We start from the raw sequence: 12656 nt of genomic DNA, 5'->3' as shown, positions 1-12656 counted from the left end.
TATCACCCAAACAAAGAAGTAAGTTCCAAGAAAAATGGAAATGAGAAGTAGGCTTATTTCTCATCTGGTATCTTATCTGTAATCCTTTTTTTTTTTTATTTATCTACTCATCATTTTGCATCAGTATTTTGAAATTTAGGATCAAGGCTTCTCTATTCTTCTTGCAATATTTACATCTATTATAATTTGCATAATCATTTGTGTAGTCGCTTTTCATATTTTTTTTTTAAGTGATCTACAATTCATAACACAAACCTTGCCTAGCTTAGCTTCTTTCCTATTTTAGGGCAATTGATTTGCAGCTGTTCAGAACTAAAGTGTTGAATCGGAAACTTAGCCTATTTGATGAAGTTTTGACACATTAGGTCTCTGCAAAAGATCTTCAGATATTCTTAAGTCTAAAATTTGTTAGGATTTTATTCATTTAAATTGTCTGTTTCCTTAGTGTGTGTAGTGGCTGCATTTTGATGATTTTAAAATAAACTAAGACTAACTCAGTTAATGGGGAATACAAGAGTGAGAGTTATTGCTGTAGGCAAACATAAGTATATAAAATGAAATGGATGTATACAGTAACGGCATCTGTATAGCAGTGACAATGTTTATAGACAGCAATGAAATGTGGAAAAGAAGAATGTGGTTGCCTAAGTTCTAAAATATATGTTATTTAATAAGAAAGCATTTTCATAAATATATGTTGTAATGGAGCTTCTTATCTAACTCACCCAGTAATAGATGGAGCACATAAGCGAGAAGATTTGATAGAAGATTCATAATCTAAGGCTTCGATAACATTTTTCTTTATCAAAGTTCATAAGTACAAAAATCCTCCACTATGTGACATAACAAGAAAGATTTTACATAGGAATTGTTTTATAGAAATGATATGTTATTAGTGAAGTGGTAAAGAGATTCAAAATTGTATAAGAGGTTGCTGCAATGTGCAGAGTAAAAAGTTCATTTCAGTTAATTTTGTTTGAGACATATAAAGTTGTATCATGGAAAGGGAAAGTGCTAGAAATTTTTTATAGTGAGCTCAAGAAGTTTGCTGAAAAATTGTTAGGTTTGATGATTATGAGCATGTGATGAAAAGGACAGGCTACAAAAGAGAAGTTCATTCAAAGTTTAGTTATGGGTGTGACGATGGATTCAAAGATAGCAGTAAAATATGTTGAAATTTCTTTGTAAAATGAATCCTTACAGAGTTACTGAGTTTGAAGAGTGACAAATTTCATCATCATCATCATCATCATCATCATCATCATCCCCGTAATCATCGTTATCCTTATCATTTAACATTTGCTGGCATGGGTTAGACAATTTGACTGGAGATGGCAAGGCCAGGAGTAGTAAAATGCTCCATTGTCTGTTTTGGCATCCTTTTCTATTGCTGGATGCCCTTCCTTAGCATCAACCATTTTACAGAGTGTACTGAGTACATTTTACGTGGCACCAGCACCAACAGGGTTATCAAGCATCTTGCAAAATAAAAAGAAAAAGATACTTTTGATACGTGCGTGACTACAATTGACAAGGATCAAGACTCTGCAGCTTGTGTGTTGCTCAAGAGCATCTTTTTGCCCTCAGAATGTATAAGCTTAATTTCCTTACAGCTTCCTTGCACTTATTGATAATGAGAATCTTTACATTCATTTCAGCTAATTGAAAGAGTTCCTCACTAACACTAATGGTTAGTGTAGGTAGAAACACTCATTCTTGTAAACCATTTAGGGTTTCTTAGCTTTCACATGTAGAAGTATGTGGGATATAGTTTGGTTATTGGTTTGGAATTATTTTATTCTTGAAATTTGCAAATATAAAAATTATGCATTAAAATTTGAGCTTTAACTTGATGATTTAATGTAAATATATAAACTTATAGAATAAGAGTGATGCAAGTTTTCTCTTTTTCTCTTTTTTATATTTCTTTTGAATGTTTGAGAATTTTTTCTACTGTGTATAGTGTAATTTTAGTTATATTTCTTATGTTAACTTTCAGTGCTATTTCTTAAATGCATATATTAGTGCCCAGAATACAGCTAACAATGTGGAGGCGCAATGGCCCAGTGGTTATGGCAGCGGACTCGCGGTCATAGGATTGCGGTTTCAATTCCCAGACCGGTTGTTGTGAGTGTTTATTGAGCGAAAACACCTAAAGCTCCACGAGGCTCTTGCAGGGATGGTGGCGAACTCTGCTGTACTCTTTCGCCACAACTTTCTCTCACTCTTACTTCCTGTTTCTGTTGTGCCTGTAATTCAAAGGGTCAGCCTTGTCACACTGCGTCACACTGAATATCCCCGAGAACTACGTTAAGGGTACACATGGAGTGCTCAGCCACTTGCACGTTAATTTCACGAGCAGGCTGTTCTGTTGATCAGATCAACAAGAAGCCTTGACGTCGTAACTGACGGAGTGCCCACAACAACACAACAACTAACAATACTTCATTAAGAGAAATGTTAAAATAAACAGAAAAGAATTTAAAGAATAAAATGATTTATTTCATCATTTAGAAGATAAAATATTATGCATATATATCCAATAACATTTCACAGTGAATATAAAATGAGAATAGGTAAATAAAAAGTTTTTTCAATAAAATAATTTATGGAAACTTTTAAATTGTTAAATTTTGAAGTGAAATTGATGGAAATTACTAGTTGTATATATATTTTATCTAGTCTGTCCTTGATACTAGTGTTGTCCCCTAAATGTTCTGAGACAAAGAGCCTCAAGCATCCAAATAATTTACTATAGAAACTTCCCTTATCCAAACAAAACAAGTGGAGCATTTATACCATGAGTAATAATTCTCCATATCAATGGATAATAACAGACGTATCTTTTCTCTTTTACTTGTTTCAGTCATTAGACTGTGGCCATGCTGGAGCATCGCTTTTTGAGCATGTATTTCTGTGAGTCAAAATGTGTTTATACATTTTTGTATGTGTTAATTTTTGTATATAAAGTTTTTCTCTCAGTAGTTTTTAGATGAGTAAACTTTTTCTTTTACTTATTTCACACTGTTTTTATATCATTCACAGGTGTCCTATAGTAAACCAGATCAATTATTGAGAATTGACTATCAGCCTGGAGGCAATGAGGATAGCCCTCATCCAGAGTTTGTGAACACAATATCAGAAATATATGATTATAATGCAGGTTTGCTTATTTCTATATTTTTCTTTGTTATTTCACAAGTTATAACTATTACAATATTTTGATTAGACAAGCTTCTTGCAAACAATCCTTATTGCTCAAAAACATAGTTCATAAACTTATGATTGGGATAAGTTGATTGCATTAGATTTATAATGGATGATTAGGTAAAGCAAAAAGGATATGCAATTTTAGCATAAGCAATTCCTTTTATCAGAAGAATGGGATCAATATTCAGTGAAGCTCAAGCATTTGAACGTTTATATGCTAAGGAGAGGAATTTTGGGATTGGCCTCTCTTCTGGGTGGTTAAATGTCAATGTACTGGAATTATAAAGTCTGTTTTATAGGTGTTTAGGTAGAGGTCAATGCAAAGTTTGCATGTCATGCAATTAATGAGCAAAAAAGAATTCAATGCAAACACTTAAAGAAGAAAAAGTTTGGAAGCAGTATAATTCATTTGATTCATTTTTTTTTTGCTGCTATTGTTTAGCAGATGCTGACTAGGTGTTACCATGCAGAACTGTCTGCACTGATTTTAAACCTCCTCTTTTTCCTCTTTTCTTCTGTCAATGGTACTGTTTCTGTGTAAATTTACAGTCAATGTCTGGATCTTTCAGGCTTTTATGTCAATGGAACAGATTCCTCTATAGACCAGTTGAGTATCCTAAATGTTGATATCAGTCCAGGTACTGCAAAAATATTGTGGGATATTGTCTTGTAAGAGGAAAGCTCTGACTGCTAGATCTTCTAAGTCTAGTATAGTATTCTTTGGTTACTCAATCATTGTTTAGAGTACCTTTGTAAGGTACATTTTCATCAAAACCTTTATAATTATAGTAGCTGCTTTAGTGAATGGAGGAGATATAGAAACAATTGACACAAAGGTTCAGGGTTTGGGAAATAGATTTTCTATGTTCAGCTCTTAATTTTACATAAACCTATTGTTCTTCTAATTCCCTCATTGTTCAACTTGTAAAAAATTGCCAAGTGTACTTGGCTTTTATTCACTCTAACATGTACAGATCAACGACTATGTAATGTGGATGGATTTAGTTATTATTAGAGCGAAGGTCTTGTGAGTATGATGCACTGGTTCTTTGGTGTGCTTGTTCAAAATTTTGTTTTGGGACTGGCCACACACATACACACACACACGCACGCACACATACACACACTCACACAGTGCTCCTGCACATGCACACATGTGCATACACACACACACACAGAGGCATACACACAATATTATTTTCAATATATAAATTAATGCATCATTACTAATAGCTTCATGATAATAAACCAAGCTAATCATCAGACAACATAAGAAGAACAAACTTCTATGAAATCATCCAAACTCATACACTGACTATCAGTATGGGATCAAAGAACTGGCAGAAAGGTGGCTTCGGATAGCGCAACCTGACAGTCTCTACTTCGAATGCTAGGCTACTTTTGTACTTAACAAATAAAGCAAATGGGAGGGTGCACTGAAAGTGTAGCTGCTAGAATAAGAATAGCCTGGGAAAAGTTCAGAGAGTCCTTACCTCTGCTGGTGACAAAAGGCCTCTCGCTCAGAGTAAAAGGCAGACTGTATGAAACATGGGCTGTGACTGCTGAGGACATGTGTAAGCTCACAAGGAATGAAGCCAGTATGCTCCAATGGATGTGTAATGTCAGTGTGCATACTTGATAGAGTGTAAGTACCTTGAGAGAAAAGTTGGACCTGAGAAGCATCAGTTGTGGTGACTGAGACCTTCGGAAATATGCTGTGCGTGAGAAAACCCGGCAAAACAAGTGAGACCATAACCCATGGCCTTTGCCAGGGGTGTAGCCAGCCCATTTATGCGTACCTTTCCTTCGTTGGACACTAAACTCTGCTTGTGAAAACCTGTTGAGGCAAGTGAAATCAAAATCGAAATCGAATCGAACCAAATTCGACAACTAGCACCCGTGCCAACCTTTCCTTCATTGGACACTAAACTCTGCTTGCAAAGACCTGTTGGGGCAAGTGAAATCGAAATCGAACCAAATTCGATGACTGGCACCCATGCCAGTGGAGCGCTAACAACACCATCCCAGCATGATCATTGCCAGAACAGCTGTCTGGCTTCTGTGCCGGTGGCATGTAAAAAGCACCATTTGAACATGATCATTACCAGCGTCGCCTTACTGGCACTTGTGCCAGTGGCACATGAAAAAACATTTGAGCGAGGTCATTGCCAGTGCCGCTAAACTGGCTCCTGTGCAAGTGGCACGTAAAAAACACCATTTGAGCATGGCCGTTGCCAGTACCACCTGACTGGCCCTCATGCCGGTGGCACATAAAAGCACCCACTACACTCTCAGAGTGGCTGGCGTTAGGAAGGGCATCCAGCTGTAGAAACTCTGCCAGATCAGATTGGAGCCTGGTGCAGCCATCTGGTTCACCAGTCCTCAGTCAAATCGTCCAACCCATGCTAGCATGGAAAGCGGACGTTAAATGATGATGATGATGATGATGATGATGATGATGAAGTTACCAAAATATTGCAAGGCTTTTGATTCAGCACAATAATTATTCATTATTTTGAAGGCTCTAATTAGAAGCAATCAGTTGATTTAGCCTTTAAATGGCCCTGGTTGTTGTTATTCTTAGCATCAAACAATTGCTCTTGTTCTAATATTGTTCTTGTTTTAACTATTCCTTAATTTGATTGCACAAATTGTATATAGAGTGCCTAAAATAAAGTTAGTGTAACCAAAGTCACTCCAATAAGCAAACACAATGTGATAATTGAAGGTGTAAATGAAATAGTTTTGACTAAGAAGTGAAGTTACATTGCAATGTTACCCTTGTTTCATGATATCCAACACACTGATTTCTTTAAATATTTTTTTTTTATTTACAAATTTACTTTAAAGGCATTCGATACTTGAGAAATCATGTGCTTGGAAATTGTTCAACATCAAAAATTAAAAACTCATCACTTGCAGATGAAAAACAGATGTTAGGAGAGGCACCATATGAAGGATACCTTATTAGGAGCATAATGCAAAGTTTCATCCAAAAAAAAGACTTTGAATATGTTGGATTGGTAAGCTAACAATAATTTACAATATCATAATTTTCTATTAATTTATAGTTTTAAATGCATTTTAATTTATTGCTACACTACTATATTTGGCTGCTAGTTAAGCAATGTATTTATGGATGGTTAATGGGTTAGTTGTGATGCTGATGAAAGAGCAATAACTTCTGGAATATACATAGGTTTACTTGAGGTTGTTTTAAAAACATTTGCCCAAGCACTACACATTGGATTTTCTTGGAAGCATGACACTTATTCTTTTGATCTCATTTGACAAACTACTAAATTACAGAAACTTAAACACACCAACACCAGATGTCAAGCAGTGGTGGGGGACAAACACAGATACAAAGACACACACATACACACACACATACATATGTATATATATATCATAAAATATATTTGCCAACTAAATGTGGCAGTCCCATAGAGGACGATGTTACTGTTGTTTTTAGCCCCAGGAAGACATCTCCTCCAGCTGGCTAATGACACACTCTCTGTGTCTGATTAGTATTTGCGAGGGGAGGTCATCACTCCCATCTCTAGCCTTATGTGATACACACAGGCCCGGGTTTCTGTGTGTGATAATCACCAATTTCTTTATTATGATAATAAATATCTATTACAAAGAAGGACAATACAGGACATTACAAACAAATAAATGTGCTAAGTGAGATTATAATTAAAAATTCGATGAACTGTATGTATATATATATATATATATATATATATATATATATATATATATATATATATATATGTATATATATATATAAATTTAAAATTTTCACAAACTTATTTTCGCAATACTATGGCTGGAAATTCAGCAACTACACCTTGCTTTTACCATGGGTGGAATGAAGTAGGGACAGTTACTCCCAACTTCTTCATGATATCCTTCCACCTTTTCTCATATATACTTCGCGACAGGTGTCTTCTCTCAGTCCTATCTTGCTCTTCAGGTGGTACTTGAAGTAGTATAGCAAACTAGGGCCGGAGATGAAGGATCCTGTCACGATTCCTTGCATTCTTGTTCTCCATGCACACTCTTTCATTACTGCGACCATACACAGAAAACATGCCTCACCTTCCTTTGATAGTCCAGTTGGCAATACAATCTTTATCACAGACTCAGCTGATAGCTGCACTCTTCCCAGGTGCAACAACATGTGTTCTACGTAAATTATCAAGCCCAAAAGCTCTGGGCACTGTACAAGAGCATGCAGAATTAGTTTCCTTGTCCTGCCTGCACTTTGGGCATGCCGGTGGCACTGATCCATGCCTGGATAATTTATCGTGGACAGGCAATGCATCCCTGTAACACTGCCAGGTCAGGGATCTTTGATAATTATCCAAATACCTCAACCTGAAGGTTTTTGAAACAGGTTGCCTAGCTGGTTCTCATCGAACCCCAGAGCCTCTCCTAGGACGTCATCACTCTTATACTCTACCATCCCTTTACAAAATACAGAGGTGGTATTTCTGCTGCCAGCCTTGCCCACCCTGTGGATTAGCATGAGTGCCTTTTTTTTCCACATTTAAAGCATCTGGGTCTACATCCCTCAACTGATGCTCTAGCACTTAGTCCCTATAAAAATGCAGTCTGGCCTCAATTCAAGTATTTCATTTGAGGCTTGAACTACCATCTCAAGAGTTTGACCTTTCCAATTTAGAGCCTCTCGCTTTTTCATTTGAAGTATTGTTATTTCTTCTTCTACATTGTAAATTACAGCTGCTGCCATCCATGTTACATTGTAGCCAACTGGTATCTCCTCTATAGTTATTTTTGCAGTTCTCCGGCCTAGGTAGATAAGGAGCAACATTATCTCATCGCTTTTTAGAGTTTGCATCGATATTTCTTTTGCTGTTTCAGCATTCTCGAATTGCGCCTCAACAGTGGCACTTCTTGGTCCTCGACTGACATAGGTAATTTTTCCCCATATGGGGGTGAGACACTGCTCTACCACCTCGTCCTTCACTGACATAATTCTTTTTTTCTTTACAGTTGTATATTTTGTATACTACCATTCTGGCAGTTAAGCTTTGTATCATGTCCTGTGGTGGCAGAAGTTTTCTTTCGTTACCCCTTTTCTTTATAAGGTTTCAAAACTTAAATAATTGTTCCTTCGACACCTCCAATTCACAAAAATTACCACCAACGGCAGCAGAGAAACTTGGCTTTTCCTTTCCTTCCTGGTTACCAACTTGGTTACTTTCTTTCATTCCAGGGAAATTCTCCACTGAGAACAGAAAGTTGACATTTGACAACAAATTCAATTCCATTTTTACAAATGGCCTCCAAAATCGTTAGAAAAATCGTAAATATTTTTGTCAAAATGACAAAAATTAATTTTTTACCCTGCAACGGGTAAAAAAATCAAAAAACAGTCCAATAAGTTATGCAGAAAACAATTTTCTGGCCCACAAGGCGAAAATTCTCATCAAAACGATGACAACAGTTCAATTCCAAACAGCCTCAAACAAAACAACAGATAATTCAAAAACAACAAAAATACATTAATCAAATAAACTCACTAAGCAACAGCAGCCGAATGCAGAAGAGTGACAAATCACCAGCAATTTCTTTATTATGATAATAAATATCTTTTACAAAGAGGGACAATACAGGACGTGTGTTGATAGCTAGCTGGAGGAGATGTCTTCCTGGGACTAAAAACAACAGTTACATTGTCCTCTATGGGACTGCCACATTTAGTTAGCAAATATACTTTACGATTCCGTACTGTTACTGTTTGCTTCTTGCTCAGAGATTTAATATAGCCTATATATATATATATATATATATATATATATATATATATATATATATATATATATTGGAGCCTGGTGTAGCCATCTGGTTTCACCAGTCCTCAGTCAAATCGTCCAACCTATGCTAGCATGGAAACCGGACGTTAAACGACAACGACGATGATGGGCTTCTTTCAGTTACCATCCACCAAATCCACTCACAAGGCTTTGGTCAGCCTGAGGCTATAGTAGAAGACACTTGCTCAAGGTGCAATGCAGTGGGACTGAACCAGGAACCATGTGGTTGAGAATCAAACTGCTTACCACATAGCCACACCTAAAAAAAAAAAATCAATGTTTTATACTTTTTGTTTCATTTACATATTTTAAAAATTTGTATTAAATATTCATATAAAAGTATAATTATCTTTTTCCTTCCAGAGAACAATTCGGAATATCGATTGTTTTGTGTTTGCTGCTCATAAAAAACAGTTTATGCTTGAAGATGGCTCACCAGAATCTGCAACTTGTGAAATTTATTTATCATCTGTGAGTATATTTATGGTCTCTTCTCTTTTGACTGCTTGATCAATGTATTTGTGCTCGATGCTGTTATTTAGAGGATGTTTTTTTGAGCAATGTCTTACATCTTATCTTCTGATATAGAGTATCAATGTTGACTCTGAGCTTGACATCAGATTCTTGCACTTTTAAATATCAATGGATTAGATTTTTTCAGTAGCCCAGTTAAGTATCCAAAATGTTGGTACCAATGGTACTAATTGGCACCTAAATGTTAGTACCCATACTAGTACAACAAATGTATTATAGGGTGTATCTGAATGCAAAATTTTTTTCAAGTGTGATGCAATGCACTTAGATCACTCAATCTTTGTTTACAGTACCTTTATAAGATACATTTTTGTCAATGCTTAGATATTTGTAGCACACATTGTGTGGAAAATGGGAGATAGGATGACCAAAGCAGTTTTTCAGTTTAATTATTGAGGTGAATATTTTTATTTTGGCAAATTCCATCCCTGTATCAGCAAAAAATGTTTTTAAGTCTAGCTGTTTCTCAGCATTGTAAATATTTTTGGTGTAGATCTTTAGATCATCGACTAAATTATATGTTACGTTGTTGTTTCTAACATAAAACAACCTTTTTAAATTTTTTTCTTTATTTTGTAAAAGTAGTGAAAATGGATCTAGTGCCAAAATAAATTATACTTGTAGTTTGCTTTCCCATAATAGTTTTCATTTGACCAGAAAATTCATCAGTTATGATGAACAACATGAGTCAGCCAACTGTGTACTTCCAACCAAACCCACTTTATGCACTTGCTTTTTCTTTCTGTTGTCCTAGTAACATCTCGCTTTCAATCACTATACTTAATACAGACCCCATAACTGCATAAGTGCATCTGGAAATTCTTTTTCACATTTTCACACTAAGTACAGACTGCTTTAACATCATACTTGTACAAATGTACTGTGGGTTCCAAACTCCATTAGTTAAGCCCTTAAATGCATCAGAGACTTGAATTCACAAACATACTTCAATATAATTTTGTTACTGTAATTAATTAGTTTTAACATGAACATCTTTAACATTCTTTAACTCTCTCAGACCTGGGGCCCTGTAGCTAATTTTACCTTTCACCTGGGTTCCTGAGTAAAACAATAAATAATTGCATATACAGCTCAGACTAATAGAGTCACAAAAAAATTCAATAATAAGCCTATCTCTTAACTACCATATTTGTTCACCCAAATTGCTACTCTTCTCATCCCTTTTACCAGTTTGATTCTCCAAATCACTCTCATTGTCTGCATAAGGGTAAACTCTTTGTCTGAAGACTAAATATCATCAATAATTTCCTCAACTGCAATGAGTCTAGGCCTTGCTCATTTATCAGACAAAGTGCTGGGCTTGTTACATGATTGTTACTTTGCAAAAAATCTGTTTTTTTTGTTTGTTTTTTTCAATTAAAAACATAAGTAAATAATAGCTGTGAGTGATACCATTAACAATGAGTCATAAACACACTTGACTACAAAGCTGCAATGTGAACAGTTTCCTACTTCTTTTTCTGCCTGTGTTGTTCATTACCACTTTACTGAGAATCTGGTGGAGATTACATTTATGCTATTTCCAGTATACCAGGAACATTGCACAGCAGCATTAATGTTTGACTAGCAACAATGATATATGCATAATCAACTGAGACATTGTGTCATGCTGATGTGGTGATATTGGTGTTATAGGCTTATGTATAGAATGAAAACTTTGATGGCAATGATATTAAGCTCAATCTGTTTTCTATAGCAGCTCTAATTTTATTTCTTTGAGAGCATTTCCAGATAGTAAAAAAAAAATCAGAACTTTTAAGCAGAGAATATACATCCACTGGACACACTTGGATTTGTAAATTTTATTTCATGCATTATGCTATTTATGGTCAGAATGGTGGAGAAAGTTTAGTTCTATTACACACCAGATCTCACTGAGAGTCACTCTAGGAATGTACTATTGACATAATACCTAGTAATTCAAACTCACAACAAAGTTGTTCTATGAATGCTGCAGTTATGGTATAAATAGCTCAGAGATTGTTTGCATCAGCCATTATTTAAATTCTGCACTCTGCTGACAGGTGATTGCCTGAAACAACTTTCCCACTCTTTATGGCAATCAAACATATTAACTCCTAAAACTTACCAGGATTTATTATTACCATTCCCACCAATGCAGTCTATCTCCTGTTTCCTTAAATATCAGGATTTATAGTTACCTACAGGCTATTGTTGAAGGTGCATAGCTTAGTGGTTATGAGTGTTCAGCTCACTATCATAAGGACATGGCACTTTATTTCACATTGCTCTAGTTCACTCAGCTGGCAAAAATGAGTAGTACCTGTAATTCAAAGGGGGAAGCCATATCACATTCTGTGTCATACTGAATCTCCCTGAGATCTACGTTAAGGGTACACATTTCTGTAGAGTGCTCAGCCACTTGCACATTAATTTCACAAGCAGGCTGTTCTGTTGATCGGTTCAACTGGTACCCTCATCATTGTAACCAATGGAGTGCCAGTTTAGTTATATACTATTGTTTCTCTTTTGTCATCTAATGTCTTAAGGGTTTTTCTTTATATTTCTATATACTCTGTTATCAAGTGAAATGTTGTTCAGAACGAAGAATATATTTTTTGCTCATATTTCTTTTAAACATACTCTCATCTTTTTACCCTAATTCTTCCACTCCCTTCTACATTATTGCCCCAGCAATGTTTATGGTGTCAGTTATATTTTAGTTACCTTGTTAAGGAACAGATAGGATATGAAGATCATTGACATCACTTCAACTATTGTTTGTTGTATTTTTTTTAACGTCATAATTCTGTTTGGTTGTCTTCATGTTTGACTTTTTCATAGCAGTGCCATTTCTACCTAATGTCAGCAAGTTGCCCAATCCTGCAGATTATAGACAGCTGTTACATCCACTATGGATTACCTGTAATCACTGCACTGCCAGTTTCCTCACATTATCAGAATTGACCAATGAACACCTCTAAATACTCTCACTCAGAGGCTATTTATATTTCTATCTCAATATATCCCATAATTTTGTACAGTATGAAGAACATACTCTGTCTGCATCATTCTTTAATA

At 35.6% G+C, this 12656-nt stretch overlaps 1 protein-coding gene across 1 annotated transcript in view; it reads left to right on the top strand.

Annotated features, from left to right (window-relative positions):
• LOC106879769 (uncharacterized) overlaps window positions 1–12656 on the top strand; it is a 124107-nt gene that overhangs the window by 41732 nt on the left and 69719 nt on the right. Inside the window, exons 8-10 of the mRNA XM_014929460.3 lie at window positions 3046–3163; window positions 6061–6233; window positions 9423–9530. Of these exons, the coding sequence (XP_014784946.1) occupies window positions 3046–3163; window positions 6061–6233; window positions 9423–9530 (399 nt within the window). The remainder of the gene's footprint in view (window positions 1–3045; window positions 3164–6060; window positions 6234–9422; window positions 9531–12656) is intronic.

Source organism: Octopus bimaculoides, chromosome 10, assembly GCF_046866305.1.
Source record: "Octopus bimaculoides isolate indiv1 chromosome 10, ASM4686630v1, whole genome shotgun sequence".
NCBI classification, from domain to species: domain Eukaryota; kingdom Metazoa; phylum Mollusca; class Cephalopoda; order Octopoda; family Octopodidae; genus Octopus; species Octopus bimaculoides.
The sequence above is the reverse complement of the archived record's forward strand: the minus strand, read 5'-3'. Positions and strand labels throughout refer to the sequence as shown.